The sequence below is a fragment of the Rhamphochromis sp. 'chilingali' genome, assembly GCF_963969265.1.
Source record: "Rhamphochromis sp. 'chilingali' genome assembly, chromosome: 3".
NCBI classification, from domain to species: Eukaryota; Metazoa; Chordata; class Actinopteri; order Cichliformes; family Cichlidae; genus Rhamphochromis; species Rhamphochromis sp. 'chilingali'.
The window spans coordinates 24,666,590-24,694,075 of record NC_137931.1 but is presented as its reverse complement, the minus strand read 5'-3'; the positions used below and the strand labels follow the sequence as shown (position 1 = coordinate 24,694,075).

Here is a 27,486-nt window from a genome sequence, read left to right as displayed (position 1 = left end):
AAAAGCTACAGTTGTACTTTTGCCTATAAAAATGCGCAGACATGCACACTGACTCCAGAGCAAAGAAACATAAGGTCAACAAACAGGCCATCTCAAGATCCTTCTGTTCTAAAATACTTGTAGAAAAATATTTGGCTGACTCCTTCGGGGTTTCAAGCTCATGGGATGAACTTAGCTCTTGACCTTCAGAGAAGGAATGGTAAATAGGGCCATCAGTCATCTGCTAGCGCCCGGTTATTAGACCGTCCGTACCATTTGTCTGCCAACGCTATCTCCCAACTACTGCGCTGCATCTATACTGCTGAAGGGTGTTGCTATGGAGACGTGCTGTGATGGCTCTTTGATGTGACGCGTTTGCACCAGGGAAACAGAGTAGCTTCTGTGAGGGCTGCTGAGGAATGAGGAGGCTTGGCTCTGGCAACTTTGTGCATGTGTGTGTCTCATCACTTTCTCTCTGCCTCACCTCTGCTACCCCTCTGTCTCTCTCTCACTTTCATGCTTGGCTTGATGCTCTCTTTTCCATACCAACATTCTTGTACGCTCCTCATCCCTGCTTCTGTGCACGTCTTACTGTGTTTTTGGTCTTGCTCCACTTTCTCCCTTTTGGGAGATAAAGCAGATAAAAGAGGAGAACCTTAGAAGGAAAAAGCCTGTACAACAACACCACTAAAAGGAGCCATGAAAGGCTGTTCTGTGCTAAATTTGAAAAAGTGAATTTGAGGTCACTTATTACCAGCGTTAGTGCAATAGCTGATATATCCTTTTTCACCTTGCACATCAGTGCATGAGTGTTTGCGTCAAGGAAAAATGCGTTCTTGGAGACAGGTTGTTTTAGTGCGAAGAACGACAAAGTTGCTTTTGAATACTTTTGAAATGTCTTTCTTTGGAAAGCTTTTGTCTACACAGTGGCATTGCAGTTTTGCAAGATGAAGTAATGGAACGTCTACATATAGCCATGTAGTTAAGATCAAAATAAAGCTTGTTTGGAATCTGTTAAAAGAGACAGAATTCATAGCTTTCAGCATCCATCTATCCATCCATTTTCTTCTGCTTATCCATGGTCACTGTTTGAGTTCAGTAGATTACAATTGAGTTCTGTCTCCTCACCCCTCCCAGTTCAGGCGCTTAATCCTACCTGCAGTGGATGCTATAGGACAAACATGCTTTACTCAGCCAAGAGAGATCAAAAATATTAAATTTAGACTGTACCCCATAACACCGACCAGCATGTTTCTACTACTGCTTGAATCTGATTTGGATTCGCCTTTTTGTGGAAAGTTGTCAATCTGCTGTTTACCTCAGCTGTCAATGCTGGATGAGAAGTGTCCACCTTTTATTTGCTCTGCAAGAGGCTGTAAAACCTTGTGAAAGCAGTCTGACCCTGGTCAGTGAGTCAGAGAAGCTCACTTCTGATTCATGGCAGCATTGCTTAGGTGAGCTTAGCTTACTGATAACTTCTGTTAGCTGCTGTTCGCCAGTGCTAGTAAACTAACAGATTTGGTCTGCAGTGGCAACTGAAATGGACTGAACTTGTGGCCAAACTGTTACATCACTCTGTATTAGGTTTAGATCAAATATGGTGACATCCTATCTTCTTTATGAATCTGAGCCAAGATCTTTTTTATAGTGTTCTTTCATTAGTTATGTATTTCTATGAAACAAAGACATAAAATACTCCACATAATAAGAAGAATTGCAAAAACATGCTTCTGACAAGCCCAGGAAAACTAGCGTTTGTAAGCAGTGGCTTTCAGGAATACTTCTCAGGAGTAAGGCCACACCACTTAGCATGTAGCTGATCATTTGTGACTTTCAGAGACATAATTTTGAAGCATTTTAAAGTTTTAACAAACATGAAACAAACGTGGTGTGATTTTGTTTGGTTGTACGCTTCACAGTTATTGTAGTCTTGTGTGTGGAGCACAGCTGGGCCATATAAAAACTGAATGAGAAGTTCCCTCTCTATAATTATTTTTGCAAACAATTAATACAGAAGCAAAGGAAGTAAGCTGAAACAATAGGAAAAGGTGAAACTTCCTGTAGAAAACCTGTTTGTATTTGTTTCCTATCCCCCCACTACCTCTTCTCCTGTTTTTCCGTTGGTGCATATTTCTTAGCATTTATTTAGAAAAAGACCACAGCGAGTTATTGACCCTTCAAGTGTAAGTATTACATTTTATGGTTCTGTGTTGTGTCACAGGTTGCATGTGCAAGCATAATGGGGCTTAATTTGGAGGAAATGTTTCCATGTTTGTGGATAAAATAAATATTTAAATTAGCAAGAATGCTAACCCTGTGGCTCTTTTATGCCTGGCTACTGTCTAGCTGTTAGTCAGTGCAGCTACAAAGGTTACACGGTAGGTATTAGCTAATGCAAATGTAGTTAAACTGAAATGGTTTGGTTTTAGTGGTTCTCTGCAAATGTAGCCAAAGTTTACAGAGAAGCAAGAGTGTTTCCATGAGTCGATCTGAATTTCTGCACTACAGACAAACACACACTTTCTAAGTTACATAAATAGCGCCAAGTTTTACAGGAGGTGATAAAACGGAGTTCTAACCATGCATCTTATGACATTAAAGAGCTTCTGTGTTGCATTTTATAGACCATGTCATTTGCCAGAGGTCTAATTACAGGACTCTCCCAGTTTTCACACATCCACACATGTTTGGATGTGGATTAAAATGTTTGGATGCCAGGATTATAAGCTCAGACCTCAAAAACCCTTGACCTCAAAACTCTTCACTGGAGGAGACCCAGCTTAGCTTTTGTTAGGCTTAACTGAGGTAGGAATGCACATCCATAGACTCTTGCAAACTGTGCTTAAAGGACATTGTTTTTTTGTCTAAGTAAAAGTATCTTTCTGTTGTGGATAAAGTTCCCAAGAGCTTTCTGATATCAGTTTAAAGTTTTGCTCTGAAATGCTGCCTATGTTATGTAAGCTCAGGCTGACTGACATGGATTTCTTGCCAGAAGAGATGAAATGGGACTGTCGAAGTCTCCTCACAGCAGTAATATCCCCAAGATTTTCTTTCACATGACAAAGGAGAGATTAGAGTTCCTAAAAATAACGACTGGATTGCCAGATCTTCTGCCAAACCTGAGCAGCTTTAAGACAAGGTTGCACTTTCAAAACTTGGGCCTGTTAACCAAAAGCCAAGTTTCTTCTTCTCACCCTATTTGAGACAGAATAAATGAAAAATTATAAATAGGGCATATGTGGCTGAGAAACTAGTGACAAAAGATGAATACATGAACCAGAATATGCTTGTTTGGTTTTAAAATGGCCTCATTATTTTATTCTTTGAATGCAATCATGACTCACTTCCTTGACATTCTGTTTTACCCTTGCTGCAGCTCCAGAATCTGTGAACATCTACAACTACAGGAAGTGGAAAAGCCTGATTGCTAGAGCACATTGTTCAGCTTCAGCTGATAGCAGCGATAAGTGAACAACAAAAACTTGGTATTGCCTGGCATGGACAGTCTGGATGGTGGCGGTTAGAGATTGTCTCTACCTGCAGAGTATCCCAAAAAGTAGCGTAGCATTTTCAGTGGGATAAAACGCTACATCCAGATAAACAGAATCATCTTTTTGGATCTTTACCTGGATGATTGAGCATGTATCAAGATACATGTAGAGCAACTGCATTAGCAGCAGAAAACTGTCCTCAGAATAGTATCTCTATAATATTGAGATAATATTTTTGATTTAATGTTTGCTAACAAAGAATATCCCCCAAAACAACTTAACTTTAGGTGGGCTTTTGTTCTTTTTTTTAAGTCTCATTTACATATATGACATCTGTAGTCTTGCCCATATTCTGTCAATTTAAGGCACTTCAATTCCGTTTTATTCATATAGCAACAATTCACAAGAATCACCTCAATGTGCTTTATATTGTAAGGTAAAAACCCAACAATAATATACAGTCAGAAAACACCCTATGAACAAGCACTTGGCAACAGTGGGAAGGAAAATCTCCCATTTAACAAGAAGAAACTTCCAGCAGAACCAGGCTCAGGGAGTTTGATAGTTGCTAACAATTAAATACAATAGTTTGTGTAATACAAAATAGTGAGTGATAGAAGGTGAGTCAAAAAGAAACACTGTCCGTTCACAGTCTACATTCAAACCTACAGTCAAGTTAGAATCACCATGTCTTCCTACTCCACACCAGATCGGCCCCAGTTGGCTGGTGGAACAGAACAGTGCTAGCCATCAAACTACTGTGCAGCTCCAATTGAAAAGTCTTTTTGAAATAGAGTTTACCTTAAAACCACAAGGACTAATGGCACTATTTCAAGACTTTTATGACATTGGGGAAGTCAGAAACATGACAGCCACAGTTTGGAGTTGACTCTATAGCTATACTGTGCCTGTATGCTTAGCAACCGTAACACAATGGAATTCCCTTTCTGCCAATTTAGAAATCCATCAGCTAGTCAAATGATTCAGACTATTGTTTTTCAGCAGTTTTGGTGGACTTTGCAGCTATCTGGGCCAAGAATTCAAATCCCATTTTCTGGTCACTATTTAGAAAGGCAGCTAAATTAAATAACGCTAATAGACGATGCTAATCAAAAGCTAGTCAGCTACCTTTTGGCATTTCAGCAAACACAATACTCCTTTTTACTTCACACTGACTGATGTCAAAGATTGGCCAATCAACTCAGATTATAAGCAGACCATAAATGTTCCGATACCAAAAAGTTTGTTCCTAGCTTACAGAATGTGCATGTTCACATGCAGATATCTGTTTATAGAGATGTCATGGTCCTGCGGCCATGACTCAGTGACTTTGTGTTTGTGTTCCTTATTGTTATTATTCTCTTTATTATTCTTGGGCTGTTTTGGGAAGGTTTGTGTTTTGGGATTTTAGATACTGGGTTTTGGGTTTGTGCTCCCTCTATTGGTCCCTGGTGTTAGTGTTCCCCTGTCTCGTCAGGTTAATCAGGTCCAGCTGTGTCTCCCACCTGTGTGTGATTTCCCAGTGTCTCTTTGTGTACTTTAGTGTGTGTTTTCCTCTGCTCCTCGTCGCGTCGTCTGTGTTCATACCTGGTGTAATCCCCTGCGTGCTCTCCCTGCTGTTCTCCCTTCATGCTCAGGTTTGCTATTTCTTTGTGTAGTTTCTCCCAGTTAGTTCATCCTTAGTTCTGTTTTACCATCCCCACTTTATATTGGATATTATCAATAAATCACCCTCACACCTGAATAAGTGCTGCGTTTTGAGTCCTCCTTCCGCTCTCCACACGGCCGCTGCCCCGGACCGTGACAGTACGACGCGACTACAACATGGACCCAGCAGCGCTTAACCCGTCCAAGGAGCTACGGGAGAATCTAATCGATGCCACACAGGAGCTTATTGACCTGTGGCTGGAAAACCCGGGCGGGGAGTCCCAGCGCGCTATAGAGAGGCGGCTACAGCGTCTGGTGACCGGTCTCCCATGGCTTCTAGGCTCGCTATGTCCGTGGGAGCGGGAGTTTCTCCTTTTGGACCTTGGACTACACCCCCCGTCTGCATTCACTTTTGAGCAGCCCGATGCGGTGAGTCAGCGGGATGCATTGCTTTCCCCAGTTTCCGGGACTTTGTTTTCTGGGGCTATTCAGAGCGGGATGGGAGACTGTATGGATCGCTTACCTACCTTCGTGGTAACGGATCCTTCCCAAGTGGGCGTGTACAAACCCGCTGCAAAACTGACAGACTGTGTCTCTGCCGCTCCTTCTGAGCCAGGACTTTATTGCCATTCTCCGGCTCAGTTCTGTGTCCAGCCACAAGCTTCCCAGTCTGTAGCTCAACCATTAGCCTCCCTTAAGCCACAATTTTCACACTGTTTTTCCACCGCTGTTTCTGAGCAGGGAGACAAACTGTTTCACTACGGATCTGTTCCTCAAAAGCTGGCTACATTAGAGACTATTGCTCACTCCGGGGCTTCCCCAGAGGCTGGGTTTCTGCCCTCAGCTTACTCTGGACCCCTGGAGGCCAAGATGCCAGCTGTGAACTGCACCGGGCTGTCACTGCCTGAGCAGGGTCAGTGCTCTGCGCAGCTGCAGCCCTCCTTATGTGTGCCGGAGGCCCACGTGCCTACTGGTTTTGTTTCATGTGTGCCGGGGGGCCCGAGGAGCCCGTCCAGCCTCCTTTTTCGCCTACTGGGGGGCCCGAGGAGCCCGTCCAGCCTCCTGCTTCGCCTGCTGGGGGGCCCGAGGAGCCTGTCCAGCCTCCTGCTTCGCCTGCTGGGGGGCCCGAGGAGCCCGTCCAGCCTCCTGCTTCGCTAGCTGGGGGGCCCGAGGAGCCCGTCCAGCCTCATGCCACACTGACTGCCACGTCGGCTGGGGGGCCCGAGGATCCCGTCCGGCCACCTGTGGCTGCTTCTCCACCTGTGGCTGCTTCTCCACCTGTGGCTGCAGCGCCGCCTCCTGCTACTGCCACGCCTCAGCCTGAAGCTTCAGCCTCGCCTGGTTCTGGTCCAGCTTCGTCCTCACCTGGCCCAGCTTCGGCTTCAGCTTCAGCTTCAGCCTCGTCTGGTCCAGCTTCATCCTCACCTGGCCCAGCTTCAGCTACAGCTTTGTCCTCGCCCGGCCCGGCTTCAGCTACGGCTTCTTCATCGCCTGGTCCGGCTTCAGCTACAGCTTCTTCATCGCCTGGTCCGGTTTCATCCACGCCTGGCCCGGTTTCATCCACGCCTGGCCCGGTTTCATCTCCAGCTTCATCCACGCCTGGTCCGGCTTCGGCTTCTGCTTCAGCATCGCCTGGTCCAGCCTTCGTGTCTGCATCCTCGTCTGGTCCAGACTTCGTGCCCGCATCCTCGGCCACAGCATCCTCATCTTCACCCACTGCGCCTGGTCCAGCCTCCGCTTCAGCATCCTCATCAGCATCGCCTGGTCCAGCCTCCGCTTCAGCATCCTCATCAGCATCGCCTGGTCCAGCTTCAGCATCCTCATCAGCCTCGTCTGGTCCAGCCTCCGTGTCTGCATCCTCGTCTGGTCCAGCCTCCGTGTCTGCATCCTCGTCTGGTCCAGCCTCCGTGTCTGCACCATCGCCTGCAGAAGCGTCTTCAGCATCCGCACCATCGCCTGCAGCAGCGTCTTCAGCATCCGCATCATCGCCTGCAGCAGCGTCTTCAGCATCTTCGCCCGCTGCGGCCCCGGCTTCCGTGCCTTCAGCCTCGCCTGGCCCAGCCTCGTTTGGGTCTGGAGCTAAACGGCCGTTTTCTAGACCGCTGGCTAGGCTACTGGCCGGGCGCCGTCGCCTGACTGGCCGCCGTTGCCTTCCGCACGGCCGGCCCCCGGACCGCCATCGCCTGAGCGGCCGCCGTTGCCTTCCGCACGGCCGGCCCCCGGACCGCCATCGCCTGAGCGGCCGCCGTTGCCTTCCACACGGCCGACCCCCGGACCCTCTTCGCCTGAGCGGCCGCCGTTGCCTTCCGCACGGCCGCACTGTGCATATTTTGAATGTTTTACTGCTTGACAAACCAGAGATTTCCTAGTACTTCAAGGTTTTTCAACCAAATTCGTCTTGCAGCTTAGGTAGAATTGCAGCAGTAAATATGTCAGACAGGACCACATGAATTTAGTACAGAAAAAAGACACAAACGGGTAAACACAATTTTATAAAGCATTCTCCAACATTGTTGTTTATATGAGAAATATTCAAACTTCTTGTACTTTCCTCGTCCAACCCCTTCCCATCATTCCTCTCTGCCACTACCTTTCCTTGCCAAACCTCGCCCTGTGTCTTCCAACCCGCCAGCCCATCGAACAGCACAAACCACTGCAAGAGCATTCCAGGAAGCTCCTCCAAGACATGGCAGGGATAAATCATGAGGAATAATGAGGGCTTGTTTCCATGAAGGGTGAGCGAGAACAGAGAGCTTACAGATGCTGTGCTGTCCAGTCATCAAAACAAGACAAACACACATGTACTCAAGCGGAGAGATGATATACTACTGGGTGGATCTGTTTGCATAATTCTGTTGCACTGATGCCAGACTGAACTGAGAGGCAGTGATTTACATCCTAAAAGAATGAAGCCAACTGAAAAAGTACTCTAAAAACGTTGTAAATGCAGTCCTTGAAACATAGGTACATACTACTTCCATAAATATAGTTTAAGTCCACACAGTAGACAATTTATTAGGTACACCTGTTCAACTGGTCGGTAATTCAAATATCTAATCAGCACGTCACATGGCTGCAACATATGTGTAGGCATGTAGACACAGTCAGGACCACCCGGTGAACCTTGTGAATCAGAAGGAGGAAAGGTGACTTTGAACGTAACATGGTTGTTAGTGCCAGATGGTCTGGACTGAGTATTTGTGGACTCTCCTGATCTACTGATTTTCCCACACAAGCATCTCTACGTTTTACAGAGAACGATCTGAAAAAGAGAAAATATCAGGTGAGTTCTCTTTGCAAAATTGCCTTGTTGATGCCACAGATCAGAGCCAGACTCCTTTGAACTGACAGTGAGGCAACAGTACTTTTAAATGGCCACTCGTCATAATTGAGGAATACAGAAGAGCATCTCTGAATGCACAACACATTGACTCTAGAAGCATATTCAGCAGAACGTCACATCATGTGCTGCTCCTTCCAACTAAGAACAGGAAACTGAGGCTACAGTTCACCAAAGACACACAACAGAGGTTTGGCCCGGTCGGATGAATCTCAATTTCTTTTGCGCAGTGAATCTTAAAACCCAGAATAAACAAATAGATTAAAATACCGATACTAGCATGAGATAGACAATATTTTAACATTAATGACATACTTTGACTTCTAGTTTGATAAAGATTAAAAAAAATAAAGGTGTTGGAAATTTCGTGTCTATTTCGGCAAGTAGGGGCAGGAATCACAGAGTTACTTAAAGGATGATATCTTCATAATACATTGATAGTATTGTGGTGATCATGGGATATAACCTTACATGTGTACAGGTAATGACAAAAAAAAATACTCCTAAAAGTGATTAAGCACGTCAGGTGTTACTTCTATACAAAATAATTTACATTACTAGTAAAGTATTGCATGTATGTCTTAAAAAATGAAATTTGGTGCAACTTTATCACTAATGTAAGGAAGTGATATAGGATATATTGCTGTACTGATATTATGCCCCACTCCAAAGAAAGGTCCACAGCAATGGCTAATCAAGTGTCAACCACCTATTTGTCTAAAACTAATGAGATGTATTTACAGTGGAACCCCGACTTACGAAATTAATTCGTTCCCGAGGGTCTTTCGTAAGCACCCATCACGCCATTTGAGTGAACGATAGGCTACAGGCTAATTGCTAACTGCAACAACAATACGTCGTTCAAGTGGAACAGCGAAGCGCAAGTACGAAAGCCAAGGGGGTTGTCACATGATTCAGAAGGCATTGTGGGCATTGTAGGCATTCTGGGCACAGCCAATCAGAGCCAGCGGATTTCATTTCACGGGCATTTTGCCGTAACACGGGCAGAAATATTGCCGTTAAGTGCCTTCGTAACTTGAATTTTTCGTTAAATGGTGTATTCGTAAGTCGGGGTTCCACTGTATTTATATTTATTCTTATTATTACTCTTTTACATTTTGCTTAACACATTTTTTCCAACTTCACAAATTATGACCTCGCAATGGCTTTTTTAAAAAATTCTGAATAAGTGGTGACAATAGTGGGATATGTACAGTCCCAAGAGCAGAAAGTGGCAAAGCACACAAGAACGGCAAAACGTGCCAAACAACAAGTGATAGAGCCATGGAAAGTAAGTTTGTTGTTTTCAAGTGTTTGGATGCACTAATTTGTTTTCAGTGACAATAAAGATAAACAGTGCAGAACTTTGTAACTGTTTTTCAAAGTGCTATAGTATTATTATTATTATTATTATTATTATTATTATTATTATTATTATTAATAATAATAATAATAATAATAATAATAATAATAATACTCTCATTTATCAGGTGGTCACAAACACTAATCCAAATTGATATCTATTTAAAATTCTTAAACATTGTTTATCTGAAGCTCAGGTTGAAAGAGAGAGAGTGGTATGAGGAATCAACACAGGAGTCTTCTGTCTAACAGAGAGCCTCTGTTTCCAACACTCAGCCTAGGTTTCCTGACAGACTTTAGGCAAAACGCCAGCCACTGTGCAAACAAGTCTCCTCATCAACATAGGTGCAATACTGGCAGATAGAAGCCTGTAGAGTTTGTCTTCTGTGTGCTGTGGAGCATCCTCAGAGCTCTAATAACAGACATCCGCAGCGAGATGACTGTGGTCAAACAGAAAGAACTGAAAGAAAAACAGAACATGAAAAGGAGCCAGAAACTATTAGCTGCCTTCATCAAGGCATGTTAGTGGATGTCTGTCTTTTGCATGTTTATACTGACATTTTCATAAGCTTTAAAAGTTAATGACTGAACTGCATGTGGTTACTGACTTTCAACATTTCGCAGAATTAGGCTAATTGTTTCACTGACAACAAGATTACAGCGGTGTTTGCAAAATGGCTTATGGATGTTATGGAAGAGCCCAATGACAAAACATTTTCAGTACTATGTATTTCCTTATATTTTGTGATAAAAAGTATATAAGGCAAAAACAGAGTTTGTAAAATTGTAATTAGCTTGAAAGTCAATATTTGGTGTGACCATCTTTATTCTTCAGCACAGTCTGAACTCTCTTAGGCAGCTTTCTCATCATTTCTTTAAGTCGTCTTCAGGAATAGTTCTCCAGGCTTCTTGAAGGACATTCAAAGCTCTTCTTTGGATGTTTCTGCCTTTTGTTCTGTTCTCTGTCAACATGATCCCACACTGCTTCAATAATGTTGAGGTCCGGGCTCTGGGGAGGCCGATCCATGACTGATGGTTTTCCACTGTGTGTTTTTCTATCCATGTATGATTTTACTGCATTGGCAGTGTGTTTGGGATCGTTGTTGTGCTGAAAAAGAAAGCTGTTTCTAATCTGATGTTTTCCAGATGGTATTGCGTGGTGGATCAAAATCTGATAGTACTTTTCTGAGTTCATAATTCATCAATTTTGACAAGATCTCCAACACCACTGACTGAAATGCTGCCCAAACCGTATCAGAGAGTCCACCGTGTTTTACAGATGGCTGTAGACACTCACTGTATTTCTCTCTTGATCTCCTCCAAACACAATCATTTGAACAGATTAAAAAAAACTTGGATTAATCACTCCATCAGATCTTTTGCCCTCATTTTCAATACAGTTCTTGTGTAGCTGTCATAGCTCAGTCTTTTCTCCCAGTTTCCCTCCTTTAAGAATTGCTTCCTGATGGCCACCCTTCCACTGAGACCATTTCTGGTGAGGCTTTATTGAACAGTAGATGATCAGCTGAAGGTCCACATGAATCTCTCAGGTCCTGTATCAGGTCTTTGCTGGATTTTTCCTTGTTTCTTAAGTACATGGCTTTCTGAATACTGTTAATCTGTTGTAAATAGTATTTTTAAACCTGACACATCTTCTTTGGCCCTCAGCTTGTCCTCAAAAATTTTTAAGGATATCTTACATACCATATATCAGGTTTTTGACATAGCGCTGGTTCATATCTTAGATTAGGAGCCTTTTTATGCTTCAGTGTTAGTCAGTGTTAAGCGCCTTAACAAACAAAAAACATTTGTCTATAAATGGTCAGCTACAAGGACTGTAAACTTGTAAGTCATTATATAATCAGCACACTTTTGTCCTTCTTGTCCTACAGTGGGGCAAAAAAGTATTTAGTCAGCCACCGATTGTGCAAGTTCCCCCACCTAAAATGATGACAGAGGTCAGTAATTTGCACCAGAGGTACACTTCAACTGTGAGAGACAGAATGTGAAAAAAAAAATCCATGAATCCACATGGTAGGATTTGTAAAGAATTTATTCGTAAATCAGGGTGGAAAATAAGTATTTGGTCAATAACAAAAATACAACTCAATACTTTGTAACATAACCTTTGTTGGCAATAACAGAGGTCAAACGTTTACTATAGGTCTTTACCAGGTTTGCACACACAGTAGCTGGTATTTTGGCCCATTCCTCCATGCAGATCTTCTCGAGAGCAGTGATGTTTTGGGGCTGTCGCCGAGCAACACGGACTTTCAACTCCCGCCACAGATTTTCTATGGGGTTGAGGTCTGGAGACTGGCTAGGCCACTCCAGGACTTTCAAATGCTTCTTACGGAGCCACTCCTTTGTTGCCCGGGCGGTGTGTTTTGGATCATTGTCATGTTGGAAGACCCAGCCTCGTTTCATCTTCAAAGTTCTCACTGATGGAAGGAGGTTTTGGCTCAAAATCTCACAATACATGGCCCCATTCATTCAGTCCTTAACACGGATCAGTCGTCCTGTCCCCTTGGCAGAAAAACAGCCCCATAGCATGATGTTTCCACCCCCATGCTTCACAGTAGGTATGGTGTTCTTGGGATGCAACTCAGTATTCTTCTTCCTCCAAACACGACGAGTTGAGTTTATACCAAAAAGTTCTACTTTGGTTTCATCTGACCACATGACATTCTCCCAATCCTCTGCTGTATCATCCATGTGCTCTCTGGCAAACTTCAGACGGGCCTGGACATGCACTGGCTTCAGCAGCGGAACACGTCTGGCACTGCGGGATTTGATTCCCTGCCGTTGTAGTGTGTTACTGATGGTGACCTTTGTTACTTTGGTCCCAGCTCTCTGCAGGTCATTCACCAGGTCCCCCCGTGTGGTTCTGGGATCTTTGCTCACCGTTCTCATGATCATTTTGACCCCACGGGATGAGATCTTGCGTGGAGCCCCAAATCGAGGGAGATTATCAGTGGTCTTGTATGTCTTCCATTTGCTGATGATTGCTCCCACAGTTGATTTTTTCACACCAAGCTGCTTGCCTATTGTAGATTCACTCTTCCCAGTCTGGTGCAGGTCTACAATACTTTTCCTGGTGTCCTTCGAAAGCTCTTTGGTCTTGGCCATGGCGGAGTTTGGAGTCTGACTGTTTGAGGCTGTGGACAGGTGTCTTTTATACAGATGATGAGTTCAAACAGGTGCCATTCATACAGGTAACGAGTGGGGGACAGAAAAGCTTCTTACAGAAGACGTTACAGGTCTGTGAGAGCCAGAGATTTTCCTTGTTTGAGGTGACCAAATACTTATTTTCCACCCTGATTTACGAATAAATTCTTTACAAATCCTACCATGTGAATTCATGGATTTTTTTTTCACATTCTGTCTCTCACAGTTGAAGTGTACCTCTGGTACAAATTACTGACCTCTGTCATCATTTTAAGTGGGGGAACTTGCACAATCAGTGGCTGACTAAATACTTTTTTGCCCCACTGTATGTAGCAGGCACCAAAATAGATTATGCAAATATTATCTCATAGCATATGTTAAAACAATTACCATCATCACACCCTCATAAAAATCAGTATAGGTGCCATTAAAATACTATAAAAACACAGAAATGCTTCATAAACCCAAATAAAAAACCCTTAAAACCTTCAAGCAACTGTCATTCAATGCCCTGGGCAGTGTTTGGCATATAAAGGGGAAGTTGTGGCGAATTAAAATAATAAACACACAAAATGAAATCAGTGCAGCGCTGCAGTTATCTTCATGTCTGGTGAACTGCAAACTGCTGGCAACAAACCTCATTGTGCTTCATGACAAATTTACTGCTCAAGGTCAGCGAAGAGGCGGCCCAAAGCATTGCCTAAATTCACATTCGTATTTGCACAAATCGTAACCGCACTTTTACAACCTGAAACAACGAGCACGGCGCTGGCATATTTGTGTCCTGTTTGTTTTTGTTCAAGGGTCATTTCCCTGGATAAAGCCAACACAAATGTTTGCTCCCAAGTAAGTCAATATTGGCATTTGCACATTAACGCATCTCTAATTTTCATCCAGATTTACAATTTCCCTCCATCTACAGTCCTTTCCCTTCTGACACGCAAACCTACTCTCTTCTCAAAACATTTCCTGTCGGCTGTCTGTCACCACCAGAACGAATGACTCATGACGCTATCCTGATTATTCCCCAAATTGCCACCACAAATGACTTTGCCCGGTTTTAGAGGTATTTGGCAGATTTCTCCGTGGATGTTTTGGGAACACATAACTTTTGTTCCTATAGTAATATTTGGGTAGACGAATGGCTTGAGGGGAGGTTTTTTGGGGAGAGGAGTTATGAACTGGAGAGGAAAATAAAGGAGAGGGGAGACATTTCAACATTTCTCCCCACCAGTCACAACTAAAACCACTAAGTATACAGCCTTTTTACACTCTTTCCCTCCACCCTTTCCCTTGCTTCTCATTCACTCATTTCTCCGCTCCTTCCTTTTCATTTGCTCTCCCCTTTTTTCTTTATTTTTTGTTACCGCTGATTGGGATCAAATGTGGTGAGTGGAACTGTGATCCCACAGTCAGTCAAGAGGCAGAAATAAAGCCTTACATGGCGTATTTGCCCCCAAGTAGTTTTTTTTTTTTTTGCACATATATTTGAAGTCACTGATCCACCACAATATTAAAAACCACTGACAAGTGAAGTGAATAAAATTGATCATCTTGTTATAGGACAATGTTCTGCTGGGAAACCTTGGGTTTTGGCATTCATGTGGATGTCACGATGATATGTACCACCAAGCAAGACAATACGCCTCACACCACTTCAAAATATACTCAGTGACAGCTCGAGGAACACAACAAATATACCGAAATTATGATCCCAGTTCAATAGCACTATCAAAATCCAATCCCAGTAGGGCCCCACTGCTAATCCAAAGGAGCTGAAGACCATGATGCCAAAGTCCTCGTACAGGATACCCCGAGAGGTCCGATCTCCATGCCCCAAATGGTCAAAGTTATTTTGTTAGCAATGCATAGTTATGGCTGATTATGGTACAAGATAAAGCCACTATACTAATAATAATGCTTCATGCATAGCTGGTAAGTATCAGCAGTTTCTGAATGATGAGGTGTAATTGAAGTGAAATTAGGGGTTGATCTGAGTGGGCGATCATTTACAGTGAAAAATAATTGTGGGAAAACGAAACGAAACCACACAAAAAAACAGAGGGCTGCCAAGTACAAATGAGGCGACGATGTTTTCAAAAGATTTTTTTAAGTATATAAAATTGTTTTAAATTATATTTAAACTGATAACGTTATTTGTGTAAGGACATGTCACATGCTACTCAAAAGTAATCAGAATCATGAGTCTTTTTATTCTCTGTGTTGGATCAAACAGCCAAAATCTTAAATACTTAAATAACTGAACCATCAGATGCACCAAAACAATCTAAACAAAAATGTTAGTATTAATTTACAAAATATGGCAAATTGATATTTCTTCTTGTCTTTGCATTTATCTACTCCCTCATTTATTTTGCCTTTTGCGTAATTTTGTATTTCATGGATTCAATTATTCATTTTCAACCTGTGCTGATGATTTCAGCAGTTTTGGTCCTCCGTAGATGACCGTATAAGCACTATAACCCACACCATTACAAATGGTAACTGGTAAATGGCCTGTATTTGTATAGCGCTTTACTTAGCCCCTAAGGACCCCAAAGCGCTTTACACTACATTCAGTCATCCACCCATTCACACACACATTCAGTGTGTGAATGTGTGTGTGAATTACAAAGAAATCTAAGTGGAGATGTGCACTTGCATGAAGTTTATTAGCCAGCGTGCTGCTCTGGATGACGTCACACTGCAGTCTGAGGCAGGCAGGTTAAAGCTTTTTTGCCGGACTGTGCATTTTTCCATGCAGTGCTAAAATTGATTTAAACAGCCTGAAAAAACCCATAAATGGGCTTCGCTTAACATTTGCAATAGTGCTTCAGGAGGGGGAAAAACCGTGTAGAAAAGCAACTTTTAAATTCCTGCTATTCCCGATGCAATGACCACAGTCACAGTTTATCTGCTGTATGTGTGGTGCATTATATGTGCTTGTACAATAAGTAAAAATATGTGTACTTCTATACAGTAATAAGGTGTGACAAAGACTAGAATGCACAATGAAGACATCAGTCTCATCAGTAACAAAAGAAGACAGTGAAGATCGTGTCTTACCTTCACTTCACATTTCTTGTGGCAGGACAACCGGCACGCTGAAATAAAAGAGGCAGCATTATGTGCAGTTGTTAATTTACACCCACAGGAGCAAAAACCATTAACAACCGTAAAGAGATTAATGGATGTTTCCTTTCACATAGATCACAAAATGAAGCTGAAAGCAGCAACTGTAGATGTGTGCTCAGTATTGGAAAACAATTAAAGTGCTTAGATGGTGTGGAGAGTTTAGAATTGCAGCGCTGTACTGCTGAATGCACTGAAACTGAAATAAGGTCAGCACCATCCCTGATGCAAACATGCTGTGGTGCTGCCCTCAAGTGGTCACATGAAGCAAACATCCATCCATCAGTTTGCATTTCACTACCTTAATGTTTCAGGCAAAAGGTGAAACATTGATGCAAAAATCAATAGCAAATGCAAGCCAAAGTGATTGAAATGAACACAGAATGTTGATTAAACAGTGATAAATTGGACTTTTAATGTATGTTCTAGACTGTTAATGGGTCACACTTGAATCAAGGTGGTACAAGTCTCCTCAGCACATAATAGTAACAGTCTGTAATCAAATTTTATTCATTTATTAATGCAAATTTGTCTTTTTGCATGTTTGAAGCAAACACTCTTTATGAAAGATGGTCAGAAGTTTCAGGTCAGAAAGGTTAAGCCTTTGCACAGAAACCTTCAAGCTGCATTCTTTTTAACTACCAGGAGGGGGCGAATCCTCTATTTGAAAACAGGTATATAGGTATGTGAGGAAACAAACCTTCTTCTTTATGGATTTATGACCTCACCAAACACTTTGAAGATACGCGTAGGATTCCAATCATTAGTTTGAAGTGTTACTGATTACAACACGATGCTTATTTTACAAAACAAAGTCCTATGTAGGGTAAAATACACAGGGTTGCTTGCTTTATGACTTTGCTTAATATGACTTTTCTCCCCCATTTTTAGTCAAAGTCAAATTTATTTATATAGCACATTTAAAACAACAAATGCTGACCAAGGTGCTGTACAATTAAGATAACTAAAAGACATAAAAACATAGGGAGAAATGATAAAAGAAAAGAAAAAGAATCATAAAATTAGAAGATTTGAGTAAGATATAACATAGTTAAAAGTAATACAAACTCATTCTGATTTAAAAGCCAAGGAATAAAACTGGGTTTTCAGACGGGTTTCAAAAGTGTCCAATGTTGGGCAGGTCCTGATGTGAAGGGGCAGTTTGTTCCACAGTTTAGGAGCAGTTACAGCAAAGCCCCGATCTCCTCTGTGCTTTAATCTGGACCTCGGGACAGCCAGGAGCAATTGATCCGCAGACCTCAGTGATCTTGCAGGAGTGTACCAATTTAAAAGATCAGAAAGGTATGAGGGTGCTAACCCATTTAATGCCTTACAAAAAAAAAATCTTAAAATAAATTCTAAAACTAACTGGCACCCAGTGCAATGATGCCAGTATGGGAGATACGTGTTCACGCTTGCGTGTGCCAGTTAGTAACCGTGCTGCAGCATTTTGGACCAGCTGTAGACGGCTAACTGATGACAGACTAACACCAGAGTAAAGATTATTACAGTAGTCGAGGCGAGATGAAATGAAGTCATGAACAGCTCTGTCAAAGTCTCTAAAACAGAGAAATGGCTTCACTTTAGCAAAGATTAACCTTTTTGTATGTCTTTTGTTTATCTCATTCTTTGACATTCAAAGGGCCTCCCTGAGAGTTTTTTTAGCTGATTTTAAAGCAATGTATCTGGACGATTGCACAGCACATAGTCTTATTGTCACATCTAATCCTTTACAATAACCAGCAATGTGCTGCATAGCAACCCTTCCTGGTAAAGGACAACAAGGAGTTTTAGATAATTATAATTGTCCAGGTGCTTGTGAACATATAGTACACTATAGCTCTAGTTTAACAGGACAGAAAGTACAATAAATAAAAGTGTATGCCTTCTTTTCTTTTCTGTACCCATATCTATCACCCAGCGTCATTGCTACCCATATTTCTCACTCTTCACCCTAGCTCTGGCCCCCTCCCCTACCACTCATCCCTTTCCCCCTCTTTCCCCCTCTTATCTAGGCTAATGCAGCAGCAGCAGCAGCCATGCTAATTTTAACACCAAATCCTCAGCCAAAGCCCTATACAAGCCCATTCCCCTACTGCTGGGCTTTTCTCCCCGTTTGTCATCTGGCCTCTGCTAAAGACACTCTGTTTGTACTGTAGTTCAAAAATGGGGAGAGCAAGGGAAAGAGTGCAAAGACAGATAGAGGGAGACCAGAGAAAAAGAAACAGAGGAAATGTGAGGCTGCCTGGGAGTCTTCTAATGTTAATTTCCCTTGGACTTTTCTTGGAGTGACAATAAAACCTTTAGTACTTCTAAAATTAGACTCAAAAACATGTGACTGGATCATTGAGGAAGAGGGGGAGGCAGGGGCTCAAAGGCAAGAGGGAGAGAAAGCAAAGCTAAAACAGTAGACCAATGCATACATAAATAGAGCGTACAGCGTAAACAAAAAGGATGTGTATATTAAAAATAGACTTGGGGAGAAAAAACATTCAAATACAAATAAAACTTTGTTTTAAACCTTTCTTTAATGTAAACCTGAATGGCTTAAATTATGCTAGAATCAAGCTTTAGCTGACCTGCACTGAACTGAACTGTGCGGCAGTTTTTAGAGAGAAAATGCTTTCTTGATGCTAGAGGTCTGAGGAAAATGGCTAAAATGCTTCGAGCTGACCGGGAGGCAACAGTAACTCAAATAACACTTACAACCAAGGTATGCAGAAGAGTATCTCTGAATGCACAACACATTGAACTCAGCAGCACAAGACCATGTCCAGGACCTTCTTTTAGTCAGGCGATGGTGCTAACTTCTGTAATAAAGATGTCTAGGGGTTTGTTAAACTATTTGCCCACACTTTTTTTTCACAGACTGACAATGTTTATAATAATGTTTCTTAAAGTAAAATTGGGTCATAACTCATAACATAACTGATATACATCTATTTACTGCCACTTCCAGGTTGCAGAAGCAGCAAGTCTAAGGAAGATTCATGTGAAGTCTAAGGAAGGCAGTTGTTATAAAATGGTCAGTTTTTATATTTATAAATGAATCTCACCCTCAGCCATTCTGGGAATCCAACCCCTGCCTGGTCATAATTTACTCGGTCTACTGTCTTAGGTCTGCTCAGATCCACTTTAAAGCCAACATGCTAGACACCCACCTTTGCAGATGAGGCCCTCCTTGGTGATGGCCTGCTTGCATATATCACAACTCTTGGCCTTCTTGAATGGCTTCAGCTTAAAGGTGTGCGTGTGGACGCCCTCCAGCTCGTCGGGCTGCGGGAAGAAGAGGAAACGAGATCAGGAGTGCATCGCTACAAATCGATGGAAGCAGATCCAAAGCCAATCAAAACACATTCGATATATCTGGCTGCACGTGAGAGTTTCACCTCAACTTTTGATGATTTTTGGTTTCAGCTAAGCTGTTTCCTTGTGTCTTTGTTATACTGAATAGGAGGGTTAATGTCCGAAACAGTGATGCAACTCAAACAAGTCATTTTTCTACCTTATAAGGCCCAAAAGACTGTTGCGTGCAAATAAGTGCACTCACACTGACACACACACGCACACACAGAGACACAGCCCACCCAACAGCATAGGATATTTTCACTTTGAAGTTCTCTAATTAAATGACTAATTAACGATGGAGTGAAAAAAAGGCCTTACAGCAGCCAGCAACCTAAAAAACTCTAGGAATGATGCTTGCCTGTGTGTGTTCGTGTGTGTGTGTGTGTGCAGTATTGTTTGCAAGTGTGTGTCCGGGGCTTCATTTCAGAGCAGCCTGAGGACACAACAGCTCGAGAAACTGTGCAAAGCAGTGAAGAAGAAAAATCAAAAATATTGTTTTACGCATGCTGATGATGATGAAGAAGAAGATGGGGTTGCAGCTGCTGCGAGCATGTTGCTCATGACCAGGATAACAACTTGGAGGATCCCAAAAGACCCTTGCAAAATTAATTCCATGACTTGTGTAATTTATTCCTGACATGCAATGACATCTCGAACGCTGTGTTAAAATGTGGGTTTCTCTCCAAACAGCTGCACATTACTCAGAATTGATCTGATTAGTCTGTCCTGCAGCTTGGAAAATGCACTCAACGCACGAGTTTTTCCTTTGAAGGAAACCAGCCGATGAACGCTTCAAAATGTGCTCAGAATAGACGAGTTGGTTTAGGTTTCTGAATGTTTTAGGCCTTTATTTTCTTTCTGACTTGCTTATGTGGTTTGATCTGGTTTTATTTTATCATACAAAGGTCTGTGGGTTGCTTTGATGCAGTTACCCCAGTTCGTATGGCCAAAAAGACAACAGGCAAATCCCAGATCTCTTCTTTTGTCATTTCATCATGTGACATCATCACTCAGAATTGCACTTAAAGCAAACACCCTGCTAGATCTCCCTCTTTCCCTGTTGTCCAGAGCCCACTTTTCCTAACAGCCTCCTCTGTGAGTCATAATAATGATGCCATTTCCTTTGTGTATTTGTGCAGCTGGCCTGGTTTGGGTTGAGCTCGGCTGGGCTGTAAATCTGAGTTTGCTTTATTGAAAACAGTATTTTATATACACCTCCTTCCAGATATCACCTTGAAAGGATGCATGAATGAGTCAATGAATTAAGACATTCCTCAAACATTCCCACGAATATAAATCATTGCGAGGGCTTTGGAATATTTATTTCTGGCAAAAGGAGAAATCAATCTTTCTTAAGGTGACAGGGTCTATACCTGCAAACATAGTTTTGTTTTGTTTTTAACAGATTAACAGTTGAACAGTTAACTGATTATCTTATTCAACATAGGCAACATTGCTGCCACATCATGTTGTGCAAGTTGCTCACTGTAAATAGATCACTGATCACTTCTCCTACAGAGGAGTGATCGGTTTTAAGTTTTTCTGCTTTCTGTGTCTTTCTTTAAGTAGATAAACGCGCTAATTGTTTCTACTTGCACCAGTTTGTGTTGATGTCTAAAGGTAAGTCTGTAATTCTGTAGTAGCACACAGTAATTGATTTCGTTTGCAGAGCACCAACGATGAGGAGCTGTTTGGGGGAGGGGAGGTTCTTGTAGAAAGAGTAGCTCAGAGCAGCTTATTTAAAATGCACAGGAAATGCATGTGCACGTGTCCACAGTGCTCCTGAAATTTACTCATTACCACTCAGAGATTGTGGTCCATCTCTAAACCAAAGAACAAGTGACGTCTTACTTAGGACCACTATGCAACAGATAGCTCCTACTGCCACCTACAACATAACCTTCTACCACAAGTACTGTTTGAAATGCCGTGCTGTGGAACAGACTAGAGAAAACCTTAATTTTGTAACATTTTGCAAGGAGAATGGGGATCAATTTACGAAAAATGTGCAAATATACAAGAAAATGTCTAATGAGCTTCGAATGAGCTTAAAAGTCAATATTTAAGTAGTCTTCAGGAATAGTTCTCCAGGCTTCTTGAAGGACATTCAAAGCTCTTCTTTGGATGTTTCTGCCTTTTGTTCTGTTCTCTGTCAACATGATCCCACACTGCTTCAATAATGTTCAGGTCCGGGCTCTGGGGAGGCCGATCCATGACTGATGGTTTTCCACTGTGTGTTTTTCTATACAGGTATGATTTTACATTATCTCTCTTTTCCCCTTCCTTAAGAAGACTTCTTGATGGCCACCTATCAGCTGAGACTATTTCTGATGAGGCTTCAGTGAACAGTAGATGGATTACCTGAAGAGCCAGATGAATATCTCAAAATCTGTGTCAAGCCTTTGCTGGATTTAGACCTGCCACTTTTTTTGTCCTCCATTTCCTTAAATTTTTAAGGACACACTCCAGAGAGTGAAGTAGAATAGAATAGAATAGAATAGCCCTTTATTGTCACTGAACATGTACAATGACATATAAATAGTAAGACAGCAGGATTAAATAGCAAACAGGAGAAATGTATACAATCAAGAGAAATATATACAAAAATAAGAAAAAGCCACAACCTAGTAAACAAAATAGTTGCAAAGTGCTTGGAAGTAGTGCAAAGAAAAGACTTGGTCTGAGTACAGAGTTCGTTTTTGAGTGGCCTGAGTGATGAAGGGTTACTCACGCCATGGCTTGGGGGTGTGGGGGGATGTTGTTTGCTAACAGTCTGAATGTCCCAGGGTAGGAACCTGTTTGTGAGTCTAGAGGTGTCGGACCTGATTGACGTGAGGGCTGCAGGTCAAACGGGTGGTGGGCAGGGTGCAAGGGGTCACCTGTGATGGCCCTGGTTTTCCTGAGATGGGGGGATCTGGTGATGGCCTTCAGGGGTGGCAGAGGAAAGTCACTGACTTTTTGGGTGGTATTAATTACCCTCTGCTTAGCCTTCCTGTTCTTAGTAGTGGCCCCTGAGTACCAAACACTCAGGCAGTAGGACAGCATGCTCTCCACTGAGGTGTGTGAGAAGGCCAGCAGCAGCTTCTTCTCCAGGTTATTCTTCCTCGGGATATGGAGGAAGTGCAGTCACTGCTGGGCCCTCTTTACCAGGGCGTTGGTGTTGTTGGTCCAGGTGTGATCAGTGGAGACGTGGGTGCCCAGAAACCTGAAGGTGGAGGCAGATTCCACCCGTTATCCTTTTACAATGGCAGGGGAGTGACCTGTCTGTGCCTTCTGAAGTCCATTATGAACTCTTTTATTTTAATGAAGTTCAGCTTCATGTTGTTGTCCAAGCACCAGCCTCAATCAGCAAGTCGGACAGATTGAGGCTGGTTAGTGAAGAAATCTTTAATCCAGGAGCAGGTGGCAGGGGGGATCTGAAGGTGGTCAGTTTGGTAGTACAAAGACTGGACTTAAAATCAGCAAAAGAAAAAAAGCCAGTGTTCAAAGAAAGACTTTAAACAAACTTCAGTAAGCCTGAAGAACTATTGATGGAAACCACTTTAAAAAAAGTAAAAGAAAGTTTGGCTTCTTGGCAGAAAAATATAAAAACAAGTAGTGGCTCAAGACTTTTGCACATTATTATAGCTCACTGCTTTTTCCCATTGCTAATTTTAATCACTTCAACTACAACTAGACCTACTACATCTTCAAAGGACTGTAGGTATGATGAGGCTCACTGATGAAAGCTGCACTAAGTCATGTAATCCTTTGCTTCATCATCTTTGAGCTCATTTTCCTGTTGCTTTCCAAAGCTCCCTGGTCTTTTTTTCCCCTCCTCCGTGTGCTGCAGTCAATTTGGCTCAAAGCTCTTTTCAAAAGTGTGTTTCTCAGCGTTTTCGCTCCCATATCTCCCTAAATCTTAATGGCTTTTGTCACACTGTGACACTCTCGCTATAAGTTCCAAAGAGGAATCCTGGCTGACCTTGGCTAGCCAGCAGCACACACAGCATATTAGAACAGGTAACTTCAAACAAACAATATGCTACATGCATGGTGATAATTCATGTAAAAAATTAATTATGAACCACTGCAACATCTATCTCTCAAACAACCTTGTTTCTTCCATTTGTTTGTTCTGCTCAACAGCAGCAGCTCAGATTGATACAGAGGCAGACTAAACATTTTATCCATATACTGTGTACTGATTAATGGAGAATTGGTTGAACGGACAGATTCAAAAGTACTGTGCCAGGTGAAAACATGATATAGGAAAAAAATTAAAGTATTGCTTGATAGTGGTATAACGAGTATCTCCTCAACACTGTTTGCACTGACTTTAATCTTTTTTAGGGCTGTCAAAATTGAGAGCAATCAAAACAACTGCTGTATAATGCACTCCGCTATCTTTGTTTAATTGGTCACATGACTGCATCACATGACTAAAATGCGTCATCGTTTTAGAAAGTCTGATTTTCGAGTGTCCACAGTGCGATGGGGCAGCTCCGTTTTGAAATGTATGCGTTTTCAAGAGCGGAAAACGCCGTCTCAGTGTGGACGGGAGGCCAAAACGGAGAGAAAACGATTAGTGTGGACATAGCCTTAGATTGACCAGTTAACCTATCCCCACTAACTGCATGTGTTTGGACTGCGGGAGGAAGCCGGAGTACCCAGGGAGAACCCCCGCAGACACGGGGAGAACATGCAAACTCCACACAGCTAGCACTGTTAGCTTCTGGCCCACTGTGATGTTTTTGTTTTGAAGATGATAAAATTAAGAATATATAGTAACCCTAGGGGTGAATTTCATACACACTGAAATCTGCTAAACCTGCTATAAACAGATTTTGTCATATGAATTGGTATTATCTATAGGTAGTGGATGTAATATTTGGTCCTAGAAACTTTCTGGTTTTCGTTTTCAACATGCATAGCCCATAGTTGGACATAACATAGTCAATGGGTTGTTGCTAAGTAACATGCAAAAAAAACCTAAATGATTGAATGTCACTCACCAAAACTCAAAGCTCACCCTTTTTCTATGGTCTTCTTACTGCTAACCATACAGCGAGCCACATATTTTGCATTGAAAATGTTCCAAAAAGCACCAACACCCCAATCACAGCCCACTGAAACAAATTAGCTAAGGCGCTATCTAACAGAGAGTGGCTATACCTACTCATCTCTCAAAGCTTCACCTCTTATGTTGTATAGTGTAAGTTCAGTCTTAATAAAGTTAAAATGAGTAGGTTTTTATATTAAAAATTACATAAGTTTTTATAAAATAGCCTTTAAGTTATAGAGACAGAAACTGGTTTTGTAGCATGCTGTAGCATAAACATTTATTTCTGCTATAGAGCTAGACATGTTAACACAGCAGTCTATGGCGAGTGACTTACTTTTGAAGCCATTTTGGTGGCAATTCAAGAAACCTTTTAGTGCTTCTGTAAATCAAGACAATTTTTTACAGTGGCTAGCAATTGTAGTAACATTAGCTAGTTAACAGTTTTACAGTAACATTTCATATTACACTTAATATCAGTTTGTACATGCTCCAGATAGCTTTTCTTCAAATTATGTAATCCTCATTCGCTTTTGCGCATGTGCAGGACTGGAACGTAAGCGTTTTCGGCCGTTTCAATGTGGACGCGCAACTCTGTGAAAAAGACTGAAAACGCTAGTGTGGATGCGGAGCGTTTTCAGACGAAAACGCCATTTTGAAATCTATCCGGGCTAGTCTGGACGTAGCCTAAATTGCCCATGGTGTGAATGTGAGTGTGAATGGTTGTCTGTCTCTATGTGTTAGCCCTGAGACAGACTGGTGACCTGTCCAGGGTGCACCCCGCCTCTCGCCCTATGACAGCTGGGCTCCAGCACCCCCCGCGACCCTGAAGAGGATAAGCGGAAGCGAATGGATGGATGGATGGATCTGAAAGACATTCAGATTAAACATGAGAGCAAACACCTGCTTAAGACTGGCATTTTTTGCAGCGTGGGACTCGCTGAGCTTATAAATAGCCTTTAAAGGCTCCAAAGTCTCGATGTTAAAGATGAACTGGCAGAAAGCCGGCGGCTAAACCAATCAGACGTAACCAGCTGTGTCACAGTCAGGTGCCATGGTTACCTGGCTGCCACAGCAACTGGGGTCAACATGTCCTGTCAAACAATGATAGATGGGCTGGGGGAGAAAAAACATACAACCACAAGTTTACACACACACACACACACACACACACACACACACACACACACACACACACACACACACACACACACACACACACACACGTATAAACATGAATGCACAGCCTGGCGCACGGGCCCACTGTGAATATCGAGACAACAGAAGTGCAAATGGCACTTGGATTTCTGCCATGTAGCATCTGGGATTCAACTTTTTTTTTTTTTTTTTTAAAAAGAGAGAAGAAAGAGGGGAAGGGCCTCAGAAGCTGAAATGGCTAGTAATGAGCAAAGAGATCATGCGTTTACAAATGAAACGACTCTCTGAGTTTCTTTTTTTTCTTTTTTTCTTTTCTAGGAATGAAAAATATATCTCAAGCTCACACTTAGGCATGTAATCAAAAAGCTGCTTCAGTAATGAATGCCATCAGTTTCTTAATCTTCCATGACAGACTGTATCATATGGTATGAAACAACTTGCTTCCTGTGAAGCTAAAGTTTCGCCAAGAAATTAACGTTCAGGATGTTGGTAATCTCTCCTGAAACCTGACAGCACCAGCATATAAAAACATTAAGGTTTACCAGAGCATTTACATTGTCTACATCCTTTTACAAACCACGAGGTGATCTGACCTCAAGTTGATTCAAGTTGAAAAAAAAATCCAACTTGAATCATGCTTTTTCATGAATACAACATGAACCCAAGCAAAATGCCTTCTTTTCAGCATTATGGAAAGCTGATGTTACTTTCAGTGGTATTGTGATGACCCTAAAAAAATGCATTTTGACATTTTTAGCACACAGCAGAGGACAGCAATGTAAAAGAGAAAGAAAGCTGTCCTCTGTGTCGTGCTAGAAGGAGACTCCCACGACAGGCTTGAGAGAGAAAATGGAAAAGGAAGTTATGTGGAGAGACAGAGAAACCGAGACAGAAAAAGAGAGGCTCAAGGTAAGGGAAATGGATGGATCTGGAGAAAAAATAGAGGGAATAATGGGACAGAGTGGACAGGCTGAAAGAGGAGAGGAGGGGTTTCTCTGAGTATGTGTGTCCTGGCATATAGACAGGAGGCCCAGTAAATCAAGGCTGTGTGCTCTTCTCCCCCAGTTGCACTTAGCTAATGAAAAGCATCACTACGCCACCTCGACCGCGACCCCACTTAGAGCAAAGATGTGGGAGGAGGAGAGGGGGGGACGACTTTCTCAAAGGCATCGTTCTGTCCTTCTGATCAGAAATTATACATGAACATGAACTAGTCCTGGAAAACACGCATAAAAGTCATTTATATCAATCCACATATATGCACATGCTGGACTGTTGGTGATAGACACATTTGTATCGTTTGTATCTTGGATGACTGCTTCGTGTATTTCGAGAAAGCATCTTGCTTTTATATTCACAGTGATTCACATGGATACCCACACGTGGCAGGACTTGAAGAGTATATTAAAGTATTGTGAGGAACCACCTTTAGCAGCAATAACCTGAAGTTATTGTTTTCTGTATGACATTATCAGTCTCTCAGATCATTGTGGAGGAAATTTAGCCCACTCTTCTATGCACCGTTACTTCAGTTTATTGAGGTTTGAATTAATTTATGCAGAGCTCACTTAATGTCCAGCATTTCAGTTAGGCTGAGTTCTGGACTTTGACTAGAACATTGCAGCACCTTGACTGTTTTCATTTTCAGCCATTCTGTGACAGATTTGCTGAAGTGATCATCTTATCGCATGAACCAGTGTGCCCAGGCTTAAGTTGGTATATAAAGGAGGTCATAGTTGACGCAGTGACTATAGACCAAATCATCACCCCTCCACCACCGTGCTGATGGTCGGTATGCGGTGTTTGTGTTCATATGCTTT

General features: G+C 42.3%; 1 protein-coding gene across 6 annotated transcripts in view; it reads right to left on the bottom strand.

Moving 5' to 3' along the window:
- Window positions 1-27,486, bottom strand: part of tns1a (tensin 1a) — a 131,323-nt gene that overhangs the window by 84,030 nt on the left and 19,807 nt on the right. For all 6 annotated transcript variants that reach the window (XR_013970968.1, XM_080877072.1, XM_080877073.1 and 3 more), the window contains exons 2-3: window positions 19,281-19,395; window positions 16,054-16,091 (exon numbers count right to left, since the gene is read on the bottom strand). Coding sequence is in view for 5 of the 6 variants with exons in the window: in XM_080877072.1 (XP_080733198.1) it covers window positions 16,054-16,091; window positions 19,281-19,395 (153 nt within the window). In the remaining variant the exon portion in view is untranslated. The remainder of the gene's footprint in view (window positions 1-16,053; window positions 16,092-19,280; window positions 19,396-27,486) is intronic.